Genomic DNA, 23,746 nt, shown 5'->3' on the forward strand with positions numbered 1-23,746 from the left:
CTCGTGCGTGAGATCAACGAATTCCAGCTGGCTGTAGTCGGGCTCACCTCTACGCACAGCTTGGGTTCTGGTACCACTCCTCTCGATGGGGGTTGGACACTTCCACTCTGGAGTTGCTCATGGTGAGAGTGGCCGAGAGGGTGTGGGCATACTTGTTGCCCCCCGGCTCGGTGCCTGTACATTGGGGTTTATCCCAGTGGTCAAGAGGCTAGCATCCCTCTGTTTTTGGGTGCGGGTATAAGACTTGCCTGTTGTTTGCACATATGCACCAAATGGAAGTTCAGCGTACACACCCTTTTTGGAGTCCTGGGAAGGGAAGCTGGAGAGTGCTCCTTTGGGGGTCTCCCTCGTTCTGCTGAGAAACTTCAATGCCCATGTGGGCAATGACCGTGAGATGAGCGTGATTGGGAAGAACGGCCCCCCTGATTGGAACCCAAGTGGTGTTCTATTGTGGGATTTCGGCACTCGCCATGGATTGACAATAATGAACACCATTTTCCAGCATAAGAATGTCGATATGTGCACTTGGCACCAGGACACCCTAGACCACAGTTTGATGATTGACTTTGTGGTCGTGTCATCAGACTTGCGCTCGCATGTCTTGGACACTCAGGTAAAAAGAGGGGTGGAGCTGTCAACCAATCACCACCTGGTGGTGAGAGTTGACTCCGATGGTGGGGGTGGATACCAGTGCAGTCCGGTAGACCCTAACGTTTTGTGAGGGTCTGCTGGAAATCGCCCAACCAGTCTACATGTGCTTTGTGGACTTGGAGAAGGCATTTGACCTTGTCCCTGGAGAGTCTTGTGAGGTGTACTCTATGAGTATGGGGTTCCGGAACCCCGATACATGGGGTCCGGTTCCTCCATGACCGATGTCAGAGTTTGGTCCGCAGCAGGAAGTCGGCTCTATTTCAACTGGGGGTTGGACTCCAACAGGGATGCCCTATGTCACCAATTCTGTTCATAACTTTAATGGACAGAATATCTAGTTGCAGCCGTGGCGTTGCATGTTCTCCCCGCGCTTGCGTGGGTTTTCCACCGGGTTTCCTTCCTTTAAATTGCCCAAAGGTATGAGTGTGAGGGTGAAAGGATGTCCGTCTCCTTGTGACCTGGCCAGCGATTTAGGGTGCCCCCTGTCATGTGTTCGTAGTCACCTGGGATAGGCTCCAGCACCCCCAACGACCCTTGTGAGGATAAGCAGTTCAGAGAATGAATGAATGAATAAATAATACACTGACAAAATATATGATTTGATTATGTATGATTTAAAATGTGACAACCCACACTCTTAATTGGCGAGATGGATAATGTGCTTGATATTATTTATGAATATGTTGAGTTATGTGTTAACTTCCGTCATTTGTGTTTCAACTTGCTTTGCCTCTGTGTGACAGTCTTTTTTTTTCATTTTACATGCTCTCTTTCCACTGTAAGTATTCATTGCTTTTAAAAATCCTAATGTTTGTTGTTTGCGTAAGGCATTGTGCAATGTGTTTACTGGTGGTGGTATTTTTTAGGGGAGTTCTTAGTTTGTATTAGTGCGCATTCTTGCATTCTTTTACTTCATTTTTCCATGCATAATTCCTTTGTAATCACTACGAACTCAATTTAATGTACAGTGTCATCACTACTTACCAGTGGCGGTCTGTGTATTTTCTCGTAGCGCCTTCAACGGGTAAAATCCACTTCCTAGCAGTATTTAATGATTATATACAAATACAGGAGATTTTCAGACATTACAACCGGGCCGGTTATATATATATATATATATATATATATATATATATATATATATATAATATAATATATTATATATATTATATATATATAATATATATTATATATATATATATATGCATTATGTGAATTTACTCGTAACTCAAATGAACGTTTCCCATAGAAATGGACTAAAAACTAATTAATTCATTCTAACCCTCTGAAAAAACACCAAAAACAGGATATTGTATTTGAAAAACATTTTTATTTGTTCTAATTCGCCATCTATTAACAAAGTAACAAATAACTAGTGATTTAATAGTACTAAAATGTGTTTAATAGTACTAAAATTAGACGGATTTCGCGGAGGGGAGAGAGAGAGTGACAGAGAGAGAGAGAGAGAGACTTTTTGGCACGGCAACGCGCTCGTAACATAACATAAATAAATTTAAATGAACTTGGATTACGATGCAGACACACTCAAAAATAAATTTAATCTAACCCAAGAAAAAAACAACCCAGACTCCCTCCGAGAAGCGTACTGGAAGCTGGGCCTAACAGGACGGACCACATGGAATCAACTATGGCAGTCCGGCTCGTGCAAATACGCTGACAACTCAGAACTGGAGGAAGGCAACCGATTCAGAGAGAGAGGGCCTGAAAGTTCTGTGGGAAGAGGTCAGGCAAAGATTATCCAGGCTTCGCAGGGCTGAACGCATCCGCAAGTGTGGCAAACGGAAGCAGAAAGAGCGAGCCAGCTTCTACAAGGACCACTTCAAGCACGCCAGACAACTGCTGGAGGAGAAGAAGTCAGGAAAGCTCGAGACCAACAGGGAACTAATGGAACAGCATTTCAGAAGGCAGTACAGCGATGAACTAAGAGACGTCCCACTCAGAACACCAGGGTAATTACCCCGCCCTCACCACCGACGGCTGAGTTTAACATCATGACCTCCAAGCTCAGCAAAGTTAGGCAAGTAGTGAAGAAGGCAAGGTCCTCATTAGCACCGGGCCCTAATGGAGTCCCCTACAAGTTATATAAAAGCTGCCCCCAGGTATTAGAGCTACTCTGGTACCTAATGAGAACTGCCTGGAAGAAGCAGCTCATTCCATCGGAGTGGCAAAGGGCTGTAGCGGTCTTCATCCCGAAGGAAGCGAATTCCAAAGAAATAGGCCAATTCAGAAGCATCGCCCTGCTGAACGTAGAGGGGAAGATCTTCTTCACGGTGCGAGAAGGATGTCCACCTACCTTCTAGAGAATGGCTACATCGATACTAACTGCCAAAAAGCAGGAATCCCGGGCTTTCCACGGTGCATAGAGCATTCTGCCATGATCTGTTCCACACCTGCTGATCAGTCACGCCTTGGAGTTCTTCCACATGCCTCCCTGCATCAAGAAGCTGGTAGTACTGTACTTCGGCGACCTGTAGATGAGATGTCCTCACAATAGGATAACGCACGACCACTTGCCAACTTGCCCGGGAAGTAGTACTCCCCTCGTATTAGCGAACAAGCTCCGCCATTCTGCACTGACTAACGGGGAAAAAAACACTGTAATAATGCAACACTCTGCCCAGTGCTCGTAGAGACATTACACGAGGGAGTTGCGACCAGAAAGACAGTGCCCATGAGGTTCTTATTCGCAGCCTCTCGCGTCCGCTGTGTGCTCATATATTAAAATTTGTCTCGCATCTCAAGATAAATATTTGCTCGAAATTTTACTCGTATCTCAAATTGCTCGTATGTCGTTCTGCCGTGATGGATACATCGCATCTCCCGAGCGCAACCAAATCCCGGCGACTGCAGAAAAAGTTTGCCTCGCAGATGCCAGCAAAAAAAACGGATCTCTTACCTCCAGTCAGCCAGCAGGAGGCAGATCACCGCCCAACGTCCTTCATGTTACCTGGCCCCGAAGTTATTACACAGAAGGGATTGTGTGTCGTGCTTCCGCAAGTTCAAAGTCCTGATGGCTGTGGGGAAAAAATGTCCTTAAGCCTATTTGTCCGTACTTTGTTGTTGACTGGTGTAGGCAAAACCACCTCTACATCAACACCAGTAAGACAAAGGAAATGGTCATCGATTTTCGGAGGAATCCTCAACAGAGCACTCAGGTGAACATCCAGGGTACGGACACTGAGATCATGGAGAATTTTAAGTACCTGGGTGTTCACCTCAACAACAAACTAGACTGGTCCACAAACATAGATGCCCTGTATGAAAGGGGCCAGAGCCGCCTCTACCTACTGAGGACACTACAGTCTTTTGGAGTCTGCAGGACACTGCTGAGGACCTTTTACGACACTGTGGTGGCATCTACTGTGTTTTATGCAGTGGTCTGTTGGGGATGCGGGAGCACAGAGAGGGACAGGAACAGGCTGAATAAGCTGGTCAGGAGGGCCAGCTCTGTTCTGGGCTGTCCTTTGGACTCTGTGGAGGAAGTGGGAGAGCGGAGGATGCTGACCAGGATGATGTCCATCATGGACAGCACCTCCCACCCCCTGCATGAGTCCGGAGTCCCTCCGAAGCTCTTTCAGCAATAGACTGCTGCACCCTCATTGCAGGAAGGAGCGCTTCCGCAGATCATTCCTCCCATCAGCTGTCAGTCTCTTTAACAAAACAAATGATTGAGTGTTGAGACCTACCGTATGTATACATGTACATCTATGTGTATGTATGTATATATATTTATATGTATGTATGCATATATATATATATATATATATATATATATATATATATATATCAGTGGCGGGCCGTTAGGTCCTTCAAGGCCTTCTCTGCTGGCCTAAGAAATATCTGAATCATATTATATTTTGTCCATCAATACTTATTATTCCAAATGCTCTGTTAGCTTCCTTTCATTGCTTTCCCCCCTGGTTGCACTGCTTCCAGATGTGTTTTCATATTGAAGCATTTAACCAATCACATTTCAGCCATTATTTGTTGCCAGATCAGATCTGCCTCAAAGCCTTCAAAATCAGTTCTGCGGGGTCTGCTGCATTAAACAAGACTGTTGCTTTTAACCAATCAGATTTCGAATTGGCAACCCCACAATGATTTTTCATAGGCGTTGGCATTTTGCTGGCTGGGACATGTCATTGTTTTCAGCAACTATGATTGGCTAGTAGGCGGGCCAAAGCAGCCAGAGATCGCAAATTCCACCCACATGGCCGACAGTGGCAAAAACAAATGGATTCTGTTGCAGATTTCTCTAACAAAGCTATTTTCCAGACGGACTTTTCCAGAGAAAAATGGACATCATTAAGAAAGGGCGGTCAACTCCGAAGCTAGCAAGTCTGTTACAGCCGGGAAAAGGGTGTGTGCGGCACTTTCAGTGTGCTAACTTAGCTCCACAAGCAAATAGTATATTGTTGTTTTGATTTAAAGCCATTTTCAAAACGGACTATGCCAAAAATATGACAGGACAGGCTCGACTTTCATCATTAGCTTCGATGGCGATAGGAAAGAAGGAAGAAAGAAAGGAGGATGGATATAGTGTACAGTTAAAAAGGATTTTTGGTGAGTAAAATATGGCTATGTTCCTAAATAATATTTCAATTGTGGGCCCGGTTCTCATATCTGAAAAGCTCCAGTGTTTGTATTTAAGCTCCAGTGTTTGTATTTAATCACTAAATGCTGCTAGGATGTGGATTTTATCCCAGTTTAATTTTTGCCATTTCGCCATTGACGTCCATCGCTGTCTTTTCCCAAGGAAATCACCCCCCCTGGCCTGGCTGTAATGTCTCAAAAGCTCCAGTACCGTAATTACTCGAATATAACGCGCACTCGAAAATAACACGCAGGTATAACTTTGGGCCAAAAAAATCTGGAAAAACGCAGTACTCGAATATAGTGCGCACCTAAAATTTCCCGCTGACGAAAATCAGAAATCTTACCTTTTTTTCTTCGTTTCACGATTGTTTTGTTCAAAACCGGATAGAGAAATCTTCAGGTACGAGCGTGTCGAGTGTCGTGCAGTTGGGAGTTATGCGTTTGAATTTTAGGGCAATAGATGATACACAGAGTGGACAAACATATCATGTACACATGTTATGTTGCAATACCTTTCAGACTTCCTTGAACATTGACTACATTTCAATTGACAATATCATGTTTTAATTCAAATATCTATTGTCATTCTCAAACAAGAAAAGGAACATACAACTTGAATAAATAAATGATTTGAACATATGCACAATGGAAAAGACTCATGTGTTTAAACTACAACTGTTCATCAAGAGTACAAATTTATTTTTTAGAATCCTTCAAATGAGTCCGCATCAGAATCTTTAAATAGTCTCTGCAGATATTCCTCTCTCTCTTTGTCTGTCCTCTTGTTATGATCGCGCCGCGTCGCTGGGTCATCGCAGCGCGATCGGGGGCATCTGTTACGGTCGCGCCGCGTTGTGCAAATGCAGGAAGCAGGAGAGGACGAGGCATTCAGCGTGATACGGAGTCCTTTAATGAATCAACCAAGGCGTGGAAACAAACGTGGCCGCATACGGACAGAGGCAACAGAATAACGACAGCTAGCGACAGCTAGCGACCGCTAGCAACCGCTAACAACAGTCAATGATAGTCAACGATAGTGAACGATGCGACAACGTGTGATGACGCGTCGCTACTTAAATACAGGAAACGAAAGCAATGAATGGATTGGCTACAGCCGGTATGCGTCAACTTCCTCTTCCTCCCACAACACATCATCCGATTGGCTTTACAAGATGACATAAAATCCGTGCGTCAAGTGAGTTTGACAATGCTTTTTTCGATCGAAAATTTATAATTTATTTTAGTTATTGATTATAACACTGAACTGAGAGAGGGTGAACTGAGACGAGTAGGAGGCTAGAGGGGGGCAGTGGTGGTCTCGGCTTTCCGATTTTCGATCGAAATTACGAGATGACGTAAAATCCGTGCGTCGTCTTTACGTGATGACGTCAAATCCGTGCGTCAAGTGAGTTTGACAATGCTTTTTTCGATCGAAAATTTGTAATTTATTTTAGTTCTTGATTATAACACGCACCCCCAACTATTGGAATAAATTATTTTGCAAAAACCTGCGTGTTATATTCGAGTAATTACGGTATTTGTATTCAGTCAATAAATGCTGTTAGGAAGTGGATTTGACCTAATTTTAGTGCATTTTTTGTCATTTCACGTATCGACGTTCATCGCTGTCTTTTTACCGGGGAAATGATACTCCGGGCCCGGTTCTGATGTCTAAAAAGCTCCAGTATTTGTATTTAATCAATAAATGCCGTTTTCAGCTGGATTTTAACCCATTTTCGGGCAATGTTTGCCCGTACGCCATTGACGTTCATCGCTGTCTTTTCCCGGGAAAATCACCCCCTGGCCTGGTTTTAATGTCTGAAAAGCTCCAGTATTTGTATTTAATCATGAAATGCTGCTAGGAAGTGGATTTTACCCCATTTTTGTGCATTAGTTTATTGATTATTTTTATGTGTCGCAGCTGTAGCTGCAGTAGAGGTTTTATGGCCATAAAATAGTTTTTGAGGGTTGGATTGATACGTTGAAGGCACTACCAGATAATGCACCGCCCGCCACTGATATATATATATATATATATATATATATGCATTCTCACCCTCTTGCTACTGTGACAATAACATTTCCCGAATACGGGATGAATAAAGTTATCCAATCCAATCCAAATCTCTGGGAGTCGGCTACCTTGTCGAAAGTGACCCAATGACCTCAGTCAACTTCTCAAAGACAGGGAAAAAATGATAGTAGATCCTCCTGGAAGAAGAGCTGAGAGAAAAAAACTCCCACGCCACTGACTAGAAGACTACTGCTAAGCCAAGTAGCTAGCATCTATTACCAATAGGTCTTGTCACTGCTGCTAAACAGAAGGGTGCCATTCAGGAGAGCTTTACAAGAGGCTGGAACCAGTACAACCCGAGACACGTGGGACAAGCCATTGTCAGAAAAGTTGAGGGAAGAAGCAATCCAGTCATTTGAATACATCCGCCTCAGCCAAATTACTTTCCACCGAAGCCTCACACCATGGAACTGGACCTGAAAACCATGGGGAGTGACATTCTTTAATGGGAGCGACCAGAGCTAGAGAGCCCTGGTGTACCTCAAATGGAAGATGGCAAAGGGCATTGAAGTCAGACTCGTCGACTCCAAAGCAAAGCTCACACCACTTGACCAGAAGGCAGAACCAGTAAAAGCTGAAATATGTGGTGCTGTCTACGCAGTTCATCTCAGAAGTTATATCGAAAAGCAGAGTCGAATGGTCGATTGAGAAATGGCTCCACCTGCTGGACAGTCCAACTGTGTTGGGAGCAATCCAAAGAGACAGTTATGATATCAAATTCACTTTGTGAACAAAGTTGGAGAAATTCAGAAGACTAGATCCACTGATGACTGGTGGTGGATCCAGGGAGCTATCAATGTTGCAGATATTATAACAAAAGGTGCAGCTCCAGAGGACCTCCAAGAGGGTTCTGTGTGACAGAATGGACCTCAATTCCTAAAGCTGCCCATGGAAGAGTGGCCGAAAAAGTCTACAAACAAGATTGTCTTGTGCAGGGGTCCCCAAACCGGTCCTCGAGGGCCGGTGTGGGTGCAGGTTTTTGTTCCAACCGGTCTAGCATAAACAGTTTGACCAATGAGATTTCAGCAGAAAACAAGAAGCACCTGACTGCAATCCACTGATTACACTTGTAGGACACCAGATTGGTGAAAATGTGTCCTCTTTATGGGTTGGAATGAAAACCCGCACCCACTGTGGCCCTTTGTGGAATAGTTTGAAGACCACTGGTCTAGTGTATATTATCACAACCACAATGGAATTGCAAGCAAATATTTAATGGAAAAAAGAAACTCACTGTTTGTCCTGTGTGCCTTTTAGGACCGAGAGCAGTCCAGGATGGCAATGGCTCCACATTGGGTGTGCAGCTCGACACCTGCCTTGGTTCTATAGTTTCTTTGTTCTTTCTGTTTAAAATTTGAAGAGGAATGAGTTCAACAGCATTTGTCTGGATCTATGTTTGAATGAAAGTTTTATTGTCATTGTTTCGCCTGCAAAAATGCTCTGACATGATTGTCATCAAAATTTTGACGCAATTTTTTGCAGACTGTATTTCTTATAGATTTGACAATAAAAAAAGGGTTTTGCCATTTCAATGTATTTTGAAATAAATTAAACTGTATTTTGTATTTATATCGAAGAAAAGTCATATTTAAAGTCTGTAAAGCGAATCTTATATATCTCAAGATTAATTAGAGACAATTGAGAAGTGTAATGGATTTGGGTCAGCCGACTCATGAGTGTGCTTACTAATTTTCTTTTGGTTTAAATGTAAAATATTAAATTTGTATCGCTAATACCCTCTCACCCTATCAGAAGTGTTCTTCTGTTTTCTTGTGTAAACATTGTAATTTTATTTACATATGCATTGTATTTAAGTTTTGATTGTTAGGCAACTGCCCAAGTTTTTACCCTGCTTTAGTGGTTCCCTTTTAGTTTTGCTTACAATGTTGCCTCTGATTGAAAATGCTTTCAAGTACAGTTATACTTCATTCACTTAAAGACTGGTCATGTTTCTGTGAAATACCAATAGCAATAAAACGACAAATAGTTTGCTGTTTTCCTATATGAAAAAAATTAAGGCTCTTTAAAAATTAAATCCCAGCATATATTAAATCAAAAACAGCACAAACAATTTAGTTAATTACAGTCATTATTACTGTCATCACTATCCATTTATTAAAGATGCCATCTGTATAGATGTTGTCTTTCATTCTACACCTGAATTTCCTTCATTCATTCATTTTCTGTACTGCTAATTCTCACAAGGTTCACGGAGCTGTATTTCAAATCCAAGCAAAATAAACATCATTATGGCAAGCTTTTTAATCAGCCTGCATGAAAATATGATTGAGAACAATTGCTCCAAGGTATGAGTGTGCGTGTGAATGGTTGTCTGTCTCCATGTGTCCTGCTGACCTTGTGCGCTGTCGAGGGCCGAGAGTAAGCTTGTGCAGGGTAGCGGCCACTGGGTTTGCCAGGGGAACCTGGCGTCAGCCGAAAAAGGGGTGCTCTAGCTAGACACGAAAGCTGTACTAGTCAGGGTAGCAGCCATCGGCATATTTTGAGTAATCGTCCGACCAAAAGCTCCTTTTCCTCTACAGTGGTACCTCGAGATACGAGCTTAATTTGTTCCGGGACTGAGCTCGTATGTCGATTTTCTCTTAACTCAAAACGAACGTTTCCCTTTGAAATGAACTAAAAACAAATTAATTCGTTCCAACCCTCTGAAAAAACACCAAAAACAGGATATTGGATTGGAAAAAAATGTTTTATTTGTTCTAATTCGCCATCTATTAACAAAGTATCAAATAACTAGTGGTTTAATAGTATACTAAAATGTGTTTAATAGAACTAAAATTAGACTGATTTCACGGAGGGTAGAGAGAGAGAGACAAAGAGGGGGGGACTTTTTGCACGGCAACGCTCGTAAAATAACATTAACAAATTTAAATGAACTTGGATTACAATGCCGACACACTCAAAATAAGTTTAATCTAACCTTACACTAAACGTAATTCTAATATTGTTTTACATTTTTATATCTTTCTTCTCCCGGCCGGGTTGGCTGTGTTTGCCCCGCCTCCACCATGAGTTTCAGATGCAACCTGTCGATGGTAGTTTGCTTTTGTATTCCCTTCAAAAAATTCCGAAAATTATGCACACAAATGTCCTCACAATAGGATAACACACGGCCACTTGCCAACGAGTAGTATATATAACTCTCATATTAACGATCGCCTCACCATTCGCAATGACTAACGGGAAAAAAAACACTGGAAAAAATGCAACGCTCCGCCCAGTGCTCGCAGAGACATTACAAGTGGGGGTTGCGACCAGAGAGACATTACACGAGGGAGTTGCAGGGAGAGAGCCTCTCGCGTCCGCTGTCTGCTCGTAGATCAAAATTTTTCTCGTGTCTCAAGATAAATATTTGCCCGAAATTTTAATCGTATCTCAAATTTCTCGGATGTCGGGCCACTCGTATGTCGAGGTACCACTGTAACTTTTAATCTTCTCTAGGCTTATCAGCTCCGACTGTGGGTGGGTCCTGATACATTTGCCTTTGACCCTCGTTCATCACGGAGTTGTTTCTTGACTTTTTCCGAGTGAGCGTAACATAATTTAAGTTGTTAAATTGTGTGTTTACGTGCATGTTTACTAAGCTGCTACTCGCAATTCCACTCCATTGGAAAATGTAATTCAAAATCTCATTTATTTTAAGGGCTTATTATTATTTTTGCATACATACAAGACAAAAACCTTAACCCTTGCTTTTTAAAAAAAGAGGAATGATAGGTAAGATAAAGAAGCAGTTGCTAGAACGTCCACCTAATTTGACGAGAAGAAAGAAAAAATGAGTTAGTATCCTAATATAAAAAATGTGTTATTTCTAAAAACAATCATTTTTTTCACTTTTTCTAAGTTCACACCAAGGATTGCACCGACTAGTACTGGTAACTGGTAAATGCTGACCACATGTCGCCCTGACAAAAAAATATTCACAACATTTGGTACGGAAGCCTGGTAAAACAAGCTACCAGTATGAACACAATTCTCAAATGGAATTTACAATTTTAAATCCTTGAAGTCCATTTTGTCATCACAATATTTAAATTTTTTCAAAGTCTAATTCATCATCAGGTTCACCAAACAATTGATTCCATTCTTCTTGAGTTATTTTTTCTAAGTGTGAGCACCGCCCAATGTCGGAGGGGCGAGCTGCGAACCCTATCCGAGTATAGCGCTCCTTGGGCAGACTCGAGTGAGCGTGGGGGCTTTCTCCGAGGGCTCTGTTCCCCGGGAAAGGAGCGCCCTGGGTGGCATTTGGAAGCACGCCAGTCGCTTTAAAAGAAAATCTGAAAAGCTTCAGCATTTTTTCTAAGTGTACACTTGCCCCTGCTAGAAGGGCATTTTTAAGCGTTTATTTGCCATGCCGTGCATGGCAGTTTATCTTCCGTGACCTGCCCGGTCATCGGTGCCTTTTTACGGGGATAGCCGCAGTTTTAATACATTTTTGGAACACTGCCAGTGTGTGTGTAGTCCGCGATCTTGCCTTCTCTTCTCGCCTGAAATCTCGGGCATAACGAGAAAGGAACATCCAAAATGGCGGGCGTCGAAACCTCCGAGGACCTTGCGATTTGTTCATAAAAGCGAAGACCTCATGTATAATGCGCTTGCGAACTTCGCATCATATTTTTGGTGGAAAGTTTTGTGCGTTATACTCGAATAACTACAGTATTTAAAATTCCATTTCCTTTTTTCTTTTTTTAATCCACCTGGTTTGTAATGAACCAGAATACATTGTCAAACCAAACAGACAAATTTGAAGTTCTTAAGAACTTCCTAAAGGCCTGATATCACGTGTGGGTACTGTGGAGACAAGATGGCGGCGCAAATGCATTAGCCGGATTAGATGAACCTATGCCGTTAGCTATGCCGTCAGCAAAATTAGCCGGATTTACACCGTTACCTACGAGTCAGTTAGACGAGCCTACTCGGCCATTTGTCTGACTTAAACCTTTTCAAGATGGACCAGCAGTGTGCTGTGAATTTGTTGATGATCCGTGTTGGAGGATGACTGTCTCATGCGGAGAGTTTGGAACAGTCAGCTAGGCATCCCATTGTATTGGACTCAAGTCACCCTTTTACCAGACTTCTCATCTAAGACTTCGACAGTCGTCTGCGTCACCCCGGACCCGAAAGAATCTTTGCAGAGCTTTGCATTCCTATTGCATCCTGAGAGATTGCGAGGCCATACGTCGCTACCGGCGTTCATGTACGGAATGTCATCGCTGGAAAGCCAAACCGACGGTACTCCAAATGCCCGATCTGCCACCAGCCCGCATGCGTCTTTTCAAGCCAGCCTTCTTCGCAACTGGAATATACTGTTTTGGCCCCTTTCAAGTAAAAATGGGAAGACACATTGGAAATAGGTGGGGCATCATTTTCAAGTGTCTTACCACCAGGGGGTGCACTTGGATCTGTTGAACACACTTGACGTCGACTCATTCCTGATAGCCCTCAGAAGATTCATCCCCCGCCGAAGAAGGCCAGCAGAGCTGTATTCTGACCAGGGAACCAATTTCCATGGCGGAGAGAGACCTCTGAGAATCGTTCGCCACATTGACTCCAGGCCTTCAGCAAAAGCTCCCCAAACAGAAGATCAGCTTGCATTTCAATCCTCCTTCAGCATCGGAGGAACGTGGGAAAGGGAAATTTGTTCCATGAAGGTATCTCTGTACACCACGATTGGCTCCCAACCAGTCCCAGATGAGGTACTACGAGCCGTTCTCCTCGAAGTTCCAAGCCACTGGGCTTCGGTGGAGCCTCTGCCAAGGAGGTCAAGACACATCGACTCATCATGTCTATTCATGATAACATGCCCCGCTTGACCATCACTGGCTGCAGATGATCACGTGACCCTGCTTGCCCAATCAGTGCTGCGAGGAATTTATGTCTTGAATTTGAAAAAACTCACTTTTTTTACACTAAAGTAGGGTTCGGTGAATGCGCATATGAAACTGGTGGGGTTCGGTAGCTCCAACAAGGTTAAGAACCACTGAGTTAAAGTATTTACATTTTTCTTATTTATCGATTATATTTAGATAATTATACATTACAGTATTTTCATATGCCTATAATTGTGATATTTAATAAATACACTTCTTGATAATTGTACTTGTGTACTTGTATTTTTGTTTAGGCACGAAAACATAGTATGTTGTTTTTATTATCGCGGCCATATCTGCTCATTCCTCAAAATTACCTAGCCCAAAAGCAGAAAGTGTGACAAAAAGTATTGTCAGAATTCTCTACAGACCAACTCTGTTCTTTGAATGATCTCTTCAGTTGAGATTAATATATATTTAACATGATTGCAGACTAACCGACATAATGTTTTGTGTGAATGAGGTTTCCTCGCACGAAGGTTGACTGTGTGTGCGTGTGCGTGTGCGCATGCTTTTCCAGATTGGAATGTTTGGGCACTGTGGAGTATATCCAAAGAGTGGACTGTTTTGTTTTGTTTTTTATTGGAAGGGTGCTGTGAATTTTTTGATCATATAGCTGGCCATGCTGACCAGCTTGTTCAGCCCCTTCCTGTACCTCTCCATGCGCCCGCATCCCCAACAGACCACTGCATAAAAAAACTGTAGATGCCAAGACAATAGGTCCTCAGGAGTGTGCTGCACACTCCAAAGGACCACAGTCTCCTTAATAGGTGGATGCGATTCTGGCCTCTCTTGTACAGGGCATCTATGTTTGTGGACCAGTCTAGTTTGTTGTTGAGGTGAACACCCAGCAACAAACTAGACTGTAGACTACAATCAGTAGTCGGAATTGCATGATAATTCATTATAAGCTCTGTGTTGCTTTCCGCTTATCGTAGTGTCTTATCAGTTTGGGATAAAACTAAAAATACAATTAGATTTGACTCAAGAATCAATTTCACATTCATTATTCACTTAAAAAACAAGTTGTATTTTACGCGTAGACATTACACAATCAGAGAAATCAAGAAAGAGTCAACCATCCACGGTTACATTTATTTTATTTTTATTTTTTTTCCTTTCCAAATACAAAAGTTATGGGGATACACAAATTTGGTGCTTTAAAAAAAACGAAATTATTTTGGCGCAGTCATATTTTTCTCTTCATTCAACGCTGCACATTCTACATAGAAAAAACTTAAATGGAAATTAAGAAAAGAGGATTGAGGAAATTCTAATTAAAGGAAACCACTGGTGCATTTTTTCTTGTATTTGTCTTACAGGGCACACACAGTCTGTTCCTGGACAAAGTCAGAAGCTTGTGGATTCAAATTAAAATCTTAAAATGTCAAAAGTCAGAAGCTTGTGGATTCAAATTAAAATCTTAAAATGTCAAAAGTCAGAAGCTTGTGGATTCAAATTAAAATCTTAAAATTTCAACAAAAGGTTGTACAAGGTCATCACCAGCAAGTAGCACATGGAACATTGGGGAAAACCAGCTGATCCATTGACATCATGAATTGCGCCAGGTCCTGAGTGAAGAAAGTCTTACATCAATGAGTGATGCTCAAAAAATAGTTTCAAGATCATTATTCTACCATGTGATATTTGGTTAAACTCTATAACTTTGTATGATATATGTGGGTAGCTCACAACATAATACGTTCAACCAATCATCTATATTACAGTCCCGCACATGATTATTGGCAACCATAAAGTTAAAGTATATAACATTATATAATCTGAAAAAATGAATAAGGTGACATACACCCCCTTGTTAAAATACTTTGGAGGCACAATTAAAAGTTCTTGAACATAAAAATATATATAAAATAAAAAAATCATAATCATCATATAATTTGTTAACCAAAGTGAGCATGACAGAAAAGGAGACTAACAAAGCACAACAAAATACACCACGGCCAAATAAACCAAGGAGGAGGCACAAAAGGCCAGAAAGCATAAAACCAAACTATTGCAATATCTACCGTATTGGTCCGGATATAAGATAGTGGGTTAGTTTTTGCCTTGAAATAAGACTGCAAAAGGCTAGTTCATCTTACATTCAGGCTCTAGACCAGGGGTCGGGAACCTTTTTGACAGAGAGAGCCATAAACAATTCATATTTTCTAATGTTATTTCTTGAGAGCCATTCTCAGAATTGAAAAGTAAAAATACATGAAGTGTTTTTTTTTCCATTTCACCACTTTTAAAGTACAAAAAGTCTCAGAATTCTTTTGACAACATTGTTATGCTGTTGCTAATAAATCAGTATCAATGATATCATGCATGCAGAAGAGTGATAAAAAACAAAATTATGATTAAAGTGGTGGTAGAGGTAGTGTCAACGCCACAGTGACGCTCATTTTAGTGCGTTCGGGACTCAGCTCTCTCACCAGTGATTTCCATATTTTACCTCACAGGTTAGTGGAGAGCCATACGCACCTATGGAAAGAGCCACATATGGCTCCCGAGCCATGGGTTCCCTACCCCTGCTCTAGACATTATACACATTCACAACGCTAGATGGAGCCAGATATCTTTTAGGTGAATGCTGAACACTGATGGTTAATGCAGTTGTTGCAATTTTGTCGTTTTATCACTGTAGATTGGTTAATTTACATTTACAAATTTAATTTAAATTTACAAAAATCAGAATCCATTCATTTACAAATGTGATTGAACTTTAGTTTACATATTTAAATGTTCAGATATCATGATTTGATAGATTAGTTTTTTCATGATTTGAATGAGGCAATATTAAAAAATTTTATCTCCAATACATTTTTATAATCATTTGTATTAGATGTACTGTAATTATTTTCTGTATAAAATTTGAATTTCAAAACTTGAATCTTGAAAAAGAGGAGGTCAAAACAGTGCAACCAAGTTGTGAAGAAAACCCAGAACACAAAATGCAATAGATAACTAGGGCTGCAAGCAGTACTGAAGGGACCCGACCAAGTCGGACATGAGTTCCAACCTGGCGCGGAGCATGGTTAAATCGCTCATTTGTGAGGAGAGGCTTGAAACACGTTGAACTTTGACTGCCGGTGGAGGCCATGCCTAGTCACAATAAGTCTTTGTTTTGATACATTTTGATCATTCAAGTCTTAGGAATAGGCCCATTAAATTTGAGGCGGATATGTTAAAGTCCATAGGGCGGGTTTGTTCAAATGTACAGCCAAATGCGCAATTTTTTTTCCAACTTCAATCCAAGATGGCAGACTTCCTGCTTTTTTGGGACATGAGTACAAGTGCAGTTTTCCATCAACTATCGACTCACCAAATTCCCTAGCTCTACGTTGAAAAAAACAGTAGAGGAGAGGCAATTTTTAAACATTGAAGGGGGCACTGTTGAGCTAATTTTTGTATGATTTGTACGTAATGTACATCACGTGTTCGATGGGCTATCGGGAAAAATGTGTGCCAAATTTCATGGCCGTATGACGAAAAGAACATTTTCAACTTCCTGTTGAGACCCCTGCCCTTTGACAAAAGGGCTATTTTGTTGATGGCCCACCTAGACCAAAGGCTTTATGCTCCTGGGGTGAAGTTTGAGGCCAAAACGTCATTTGGCCTTGGAGGAGGAGCCAATCCCGTAAAACAAAAAATATTAAAATATACTATAGGTGACGTGATGCCCGATCGAAAAAATTATATCAGATACATGTTGGTGGCGTGATACTTATCAAACCTGTCAAATTTCAGACCATTTGGACTTGGGGGAGGAGCCAAACCCGTTAAACAAAAAATATTATTAAAATATACTAGGTGGCGTGATGCCCGATCGAAAAAATTACATCAGAGACATGTTGGTGGCTTTTTGCAAGGCCCTCGGAGCCACTACTAGCCGCTCGTCCGGCTATCATCCACAGTCCAACGTGCAGACAGAAAGGACCAACCAGGAGCTAGAGGCAGCTCTCCGCTGCGCATGTTTACGGAACCCGGGCTCCTGGTCCTCGCACCTCCCGTGGATCGAATATGCACACAATACCCTAGTCTGCTCGGCCACTGAAAGGTCACCCTTCATGTGTGCGTACGGTTTCCAGCCATCACTGTTCCTGAGCCAGGAGGCTGAGGTGGTGGTGCCATCGATCCAGATCCACCTTCTACGGGTGCACAAGCTCTGGAGGGACACTCAGGCCGCGCTAGTTCGCATGGCAGCACGCAACTGCGCTATTGCCGACCATCATAGGAGGCCCGCCCCTGGCTATCGTCCTGGCCAGATGGTCTGGCTGTCCATGTGGGATTTGCGCCTTCCTGGCCCTCTGGGAAACTGGGTCCGACGTTTGTGGGCCCCTTCGAGGTCGATAGCATCGTGAACCCGGTGGCCGTCACACTCAAGCTTCCCGGTTCCATGAGGGTTCATCCGGTGTTCCATGTCTCCCTGCTCAAGTCGGTGTCCTCCTGTCCTCTGAACCCTCTGCCTGTGCCTCCTCCTCCCCATCGTCTGGTTGATGGTGGCCCCGTGTATACCGTACGGGCCATTCTCGACTCCCCGTAGGGGGGCAGAGTGTTGCAGTATCTGGTCGACTGGAAGATGTATGGCCCTGAGGAGCGTTCCTGGATCCCCCGGTCCTGGATCTGCGACCCGTCGCTCTTGGCGAGGTTCCACTCTCTCCATCCTACAAAACCAAGTGGTCCGCCAGCGGGCGTACGTTGAGGGGGGGTACTGTCATGTTCTGTCGCCACGGTAACAGTTGTGTTTCAGAATAGGCCAACGAGGTGGGCAGGGTCAACACACCTGCAACTGATGAATTTGTGGATGCCTGCCACAACCAGCCTTTGCCGGAGCGTTGCAAAGTATCCCTCACGCTTGCTTTCCGCCCTGCGACCCCTACACCTCGTTGAGACTCTTGACACCGGTATTCCGTGACTTATAATTCAGTCGCCGACTCGGTCGTGCTTTGATATATTTTGATTCCTAGTGTATTCTCCGACTCTGTCGTGCCTTGGTTATATTTAGATTCCTGGTATAGTTGCCGACTCAGTCGTGCTTTGTTATATTTTGATTCCCGGTATAGTTGCCGACTCAGTCATGCTTTGTTATATTTTGATTTCTAGTGTATTCTCCGACTCTGTCGTGCCCCGGTTATATTTTGATTCTCAGTATAGTAGTTCTCTCATACCTTTGTTTAATAAATTCTACCTTATGATGAAACGACTTCTCTGCGTCCGTGATTGCCGTGGATACACCTACAATCGCCTAGGCGATTCATAAAAGATTCAAGAGCATTATTAGGGTATAAATGCACAGCTTATTGGAAATTGGTATTTTTGCTATCTCTGCAACAATGGTTACCAAAATCCTAGCTTGCATAGATGTCTATGTAATTGTTTTGTCTATTGAGATGTCGGATATCATCAATGCCCGTCAAATCTAATTCGCCGTCACGAATGTAACTGGTTCTCCCATAATATTTTTTTTTACATACATAAACGTCTGAGTTCATTGACATTTGACGGTAGAGGCGTTAGCAAACCCGACGTTCTTACTTTGTATGTTAGCTCACTACATCAATATAAAACCTACAGACCAGGATCGTGGTGGAATGTGACTGATGGAAACGAGATGTTTCATGACACATCACATATTTTCCACACACCCATTCTGATACCAAACAAATGAGGCAAGCAGCTCGAAAGGGATTGGGGAGAAAAAATGAGACGGAGCTGGTTCTACCTCTACTGAATAAGAGTGTGTTGTCTCTCATCTCAGCATGCTTACAAATGTGTGTGTGGAGACTGGGGTCTCATTGAACAGGAATTGTAAGTGAAAACCATCTTTAAAGGAAGAGGCAAGAATCGCCCACCACGGAAGTGTGACAGAAGCCTGGGGATTAATAGAGATCGAAAATTGATTGTCACCCTGTTCCGAGAAAGTCAGTTTAGACTCTCTAAAGTGAAACAGACTGACTCTAAAAATGGGGAAATCTAATAGCAAAACAGTTGATGAGATTGACCCAAAACAAAAACTAACATTTAAAGACCGGAAGTTCATAGAGAACCAATGCACATCAAAAACTAAATACCTAAACTTATGGATAACTAAATATGATTTTGGTGGTCAGTGTTGGGGATGCGGGAGCATGGAGAGGGACAGGAACAGGCTGAATAAGGAGGGCCAGCTCTGTTCTGGACTGTCCTTTGGACTCTGTGGAGGAAGTGGGAGAGAGGTGGATGCTGACCAGAATGATGTCCATCATGGACAGCACCTCTCACCCCCTGCATGAGTTTGTGGAGTCCCTCCAAAACTCTTTCAGCGGTAGACTGCTGCACCCTCATTGAAGGAAGGATCGCTTCTGCAGAGCCTTCCTCCCATCAGCTGTCAGGCTTTTTAACAAAACAAATGGCTGAATGTTAAAACCTACCATATGTATACATGTACATCTGTGTATGTATATATATATATATATATATATTAATATATGTATGTATATATATTAATATATATGTATATATATATGTATGTGTGTATGTGTATATATATATATGTGTATGTATATATATATATATATATATATATATATACCGTAATTACTCGAATATAACACGCAGATTTTTGCTATATAATTAATTCCAATAGTTGGGGGTGCGTGTTATAATCAAAAACTTTTTTTTTTTTTTTTTTTTTTTTTTTTTTTTTGTGTCTTGTTACATGGCCCTTAGCCTGGTGCTTTTTCTTGCCAAATAAATTGAATTGAAATTGAATTGAATAAAATAAATTACAAATTTTCGATCGAAAAAAGCATTGTCAAACTCACTTTGACGCACGGATTTTACGTCATCTCGTAGAGCCGACGCACGGATTTTACGTCATCTCGTGAAGCCGACGCACGGATTTTACGTCATCTCGTAAAGCCGAGACCACCACTGCCCCCCTCTAGCCTCGTACCCGTCTCAGTTCACCCTCTCTCAGTTCAGTGTTATAATCAATAACTAAAATAAATTACAAATTTTCGATCGAAAAAAGCATTGTCAAACTCACTTTGATGCACGGATTTTACGTCATCTCGTAAAGCCAATCGGATGATGTGTTGTGGGAGGAAGAGGAAGTGGATGAAGGAAGCGTGGACGTTGATAGGATTCTCAACGAAGAGATGTATGAGAGGACAGACAAAGAGAGAGAGGAACTCTTCATTTGAAGGATTCTAATGAATAAATTTGTTTGAACAAAACAATCGTGAAACGAAGAAAAAAAGGTAAGATTTCTGATTTTCGTCAGCGGGAAATTTTAGGTGCGCACTATATTCGAGTACTGCGTTTTTCCAGATTTTTTTGGCCCAAAATTACCTGCGTGTTATTTTCGAGTGCGCGTTATATTCGAGTAATTACGGTATATATATATATATATATCAGTGGCAGGCGGTGCATTTCACACCTGGGCCTTCAATAGTGCTACGTGTGAATCAATCCAACCCTCAATAAGTATTTTATGTCCATAAAACCTTTAATGCAGCTACAGCTGCGACACATAAAAAGAATCAATAATAACCTCAAATATTTAAATATTATTTCAGAAAATAGACAGTTTACTCAACAAAAATTCTTTTTATTTATACACAAAATCCATCCTCCTTTCTCTCCTCAAGAAGATTTCAATTACTCTGTCGTACAGATTACACGTGCGTTTCAGGTCCATCAAGAAGTTCCTTTCTATGGCCATCAAAGCTAATGCTGAAAGTCTAGTCTGTCCTGTTGTATTTCTGGCATAAGTTTTGATTCTATTTAGGGCTGAAAATGTCCGTTCGACAGAAGCAGTGGACACGGGGATGGTCACTGCCAAACACACTAATGTGTACAGCTGCCCCATGCTCTCACTCAGATTTTTCTGCTGAAGGAAGTCAAGGAGATCAGTGGGAGATTTTCCTGCAAAATCATCCATGGCATACATAACTATCAGTTCTGTTCTTAGCCGAGGCAGATCAAAAAGTGTTCCGTGGCTCTGCGTTAAAGTGGAGAAGGCTGCATGTGGGAAAGTTTCCTGGTATTCCTGAAACATCTGCGAGTCGAGCAGGGAGAGAAACATCAGTCTTTCGTGGTCTTGAAATCTGGTCCGCGTCTGGCAAATAATATTGTCCAGAATCCTGTCGTGAAGTTGTTGGTAGTGCACGCGAGAATTTTGCGCTTGACCTCTTCGTGCGCTTGGAGCACCCGCACTGCGTTCGGTGGCCTCATAGATTTCCTCATATCGGCTCCTCTCACGTTCAACTGTGCCACAAAACTCCTTTACTCTTGCAAGACAAAACTGTACATCCAGTTTGTGGTTCTGTAGTATTGAAAAAAGCTTCGATGCAGACAGCGTGGACTCGTTTCCTGAAGTGGTTGTTATATTGTGAGTGCAAAGACTGTTCTGTGTGTGCTCTATGACAGTGTTTCCAACCACTGTGCCTCAGCATACTGGAGCGATGGTCAAGAGAAATTGCAGAAGTCCTAAATTGTAATATTCTAACATAAAAATAATATGCAATTAAAATCAAACTTTTATTAGATTAAAATCGACATATGATGGACCTTAAATCATAGATTGTCTTATTGAGAGAGATTCAGTGTGTTATTATGAGATAATAGTCATTTTCTGTCTTATTTTTCTGTAACATGAGCCTGAAGTTGTTTGGATTCACAGGCTTCAACATTTGTTGTTTGCAATTAGTGATATGACGAGATTTTTTTCAATGCAAAAAGTGTGCCGCAGCTCAAAAGTGATTGGGAAACATTGCTCTACAGCTGACTGGTGACCAGTTTAAGATGTAGTCCGCCTCCTGCCTGAAGTCATCTGAAATGGAACCTCCCCCTCAAAATACTGATTTTATTTTTGTTACACCCCTAGATAGAGGTGTTGTAGATCAGCTCTCTGAGGTCAGGTTTGATGTCGGGAGCACTGACATCTGGGATAAACAGTACTGGATTACTGTACTTTAAAGCTTCATGTTGTGGGTGAAAGAGTCACAATTGACTGAAGTGCAGCAACTAGCAACCAGTCAACCAATGACAGAGGACTAATAAAAGGGGCTAAATATGGTATGTTCCTGAACAGCCTTGCCACGATTAGCAAGTGTCTTTGGGTTAATTACAAGCACGTTCAAATGTCCTCTATAACTCACACACTCAGGTGTGGCCGCCGAATCTACTGTTACAATCTTGTCCAATTTTTTTTCTTTCTGACAAACATGTTCCTTAAGCAAAGAAAGCCACTCAAGAATAAGGGTACATGCTTGCAGGGGTCCATACATTTTTTTAACCACATCTTAGCAGTGGTGGGCCGTCAGTGCCTGCAAGGCCTTCTCTGCTGGCCTAAAAAAATATCTCAATCACAGACCGATGTTAATTATGTTTTGTCCATGAATACTTATTAAATAATTCCAAATTGTCAGCTTCTTTTCATTGCTTTTCCCCTGGTTCCAGATGTATTTTCATATTTAAACATCTAACCAATAACATTTCAGCAATTATTTGTTTCTAGGGTTAGAAATCTGCATTGAGGCCTCCACAATCAGTTCGGCAGGCTCTGCTGCATAAAACAAGCATCGATAAAACTGTTGCTTTAACCAATCAGATTTCGAGTTGGCGACACCGAATGCCTTCTCGCTTTCACCAACTATGATTGGCTGGTGATAGACTGGACTAGCCAGAGCTACCAAACTGTATCTGGAGCGAGCTGCACAAGCAAATATATTGTTGTTGATTTAATTGCGGTTTTGTCAACCTGCAATGGCCGAAAGAGGAGAAGAAATTGATTTGTTTGCAGATTTACTGTCAAAGCCATTTTCAAGACGGGCTTTTCTAGAAAAGCTGGACATCATTAAGAAAGGTCGGACAACTCCGAAGCAAGCAAGCCTGTCACAACAGGGAACGAACATTTTCAGCACTAAATCGAATAAAAACTTATGCCAAAAATACGACAGGATAGGCTCGACTTTCAGCATTAGCTTTGATGGCTATAGAAAAGAAGAAGGAAAGAAAGGAGGATGGGTTTTGTGTACAGATAAAAAATATTTTTGGTGTGTAAAATATGGCTATATTCCAAAATAATATTTAAATTGCATGAGGTTATTATTGATGCTTTTTTATGTGTCACAGCTGTAGCTGCAGTAAAGGTTTTATAGCCATAAAATAGTTTTTGAGGGTTGGATTGATTCAGATATAGAATTGAATGTGTCGCTTTGAAATTCACGGCCCGCCGCTGCATCTTAGAAAAAGGTAGTGGAAAAGCGAGGCTACTATTGTCCCAACCATGTTGGCAGGTGTGAAATATGAACTGTATTCTTATATTTAATCTTGCACCCTTCTGCACTCTTATGAATTTAGTCACTAGAATAGAATTTTTACTGACACCTACAGGTCAAGGCCTGTCATCACTTTGTATATAACACACCCCTTTTCGTGTTCCCGCCTAAAGTTTGTCTCCGCCTAACTTCTATTAAATACCATCACCGACCGAGCGGACGGCGTATCTGGTTGGGGAACCTCGACG

General features: G+C 42.0%; 2 protein-coding genes across 10 annotated transcripts in view; one reads left to right on the forward strand and one right to left on the reverse strand.

Moving 5' to 3' along the window:
* Window positions 1-9,607, forward strand: part of ntm (neurotrimin) — a 68,232-nt gene extending 58,625 nt beyond the window's left edge. For 2 of the 4 annotated variants that reach the window (XM_077591751.1, XM_077591749.1), the window contains one exon: window positions 8,600-9,607. In XM_077591751.1, coding sequence (XP_077447877.1) covers window positions 8,600-8,700 — 101 coding nt within the window. In that variant the 3' untranslated portion in view covers window positions 8,701-9,607. The remainder of the gene's footprint in view (window positions 1-8,599) is intronic. The other 2 variants (XM_077591752.1, XM_077591750.1) reach the window with 1 other exon arrangement.
* Window positions 1-23,746, reverse strand: part of opcml (opioid binding protein/cell adhesion molecule-like) — a 141,483-nt gene that overhangs the window by 42,857 nt on the left and 74,880 nt on the right. Inside the window, exons 7-8 of one of the 6 annotated variants that reach the window (XR_013298038.1) lie at window positions 8,577-8,685; window positions 3,569-3,686 (exon numbers count right to left, since the gene is read on the reverse strand). The exons of 1 other annotated variant lie outside the window; for it this stretch is intronic. Coding sequence is in view for 2 of the 5 variants with exons in the window: in XM_077591753.1 (XP_077447879.1) it covers window positions 14,698-14,801 (104 nt within the window). In the remaining 3 variants the exon portion in view is untranslated. Of the gene's footprint in view, window positions 1-1,868; window positions 3,687-7,326; window positions 8,686-14,313; window positions 14,802-23,746 lie in introns of those variants that run through there. 4 more of the 6 variants (XR_013298036.1, XR_013298039.1, XM_077591756.1 and 1 more) reach the window with 4 other exon arrangements.

This window comes from Stigmatopora argus, chromosome 22 (assembly GCF_051989625.1).
Source record: "Stigmatopora argus isolate UIUO_Sarg chromosome 22, RoL_Sarg_1.0, whole genome shotgun sequence".
Classification (NCBI taxonomy): domain Eukaryota; kingdom Metazoa; phylum Chordata; class Actinopteri; order Syngnathiformes; family Syngnathidae; genus Stigmatopora; species Stigmatopora argus.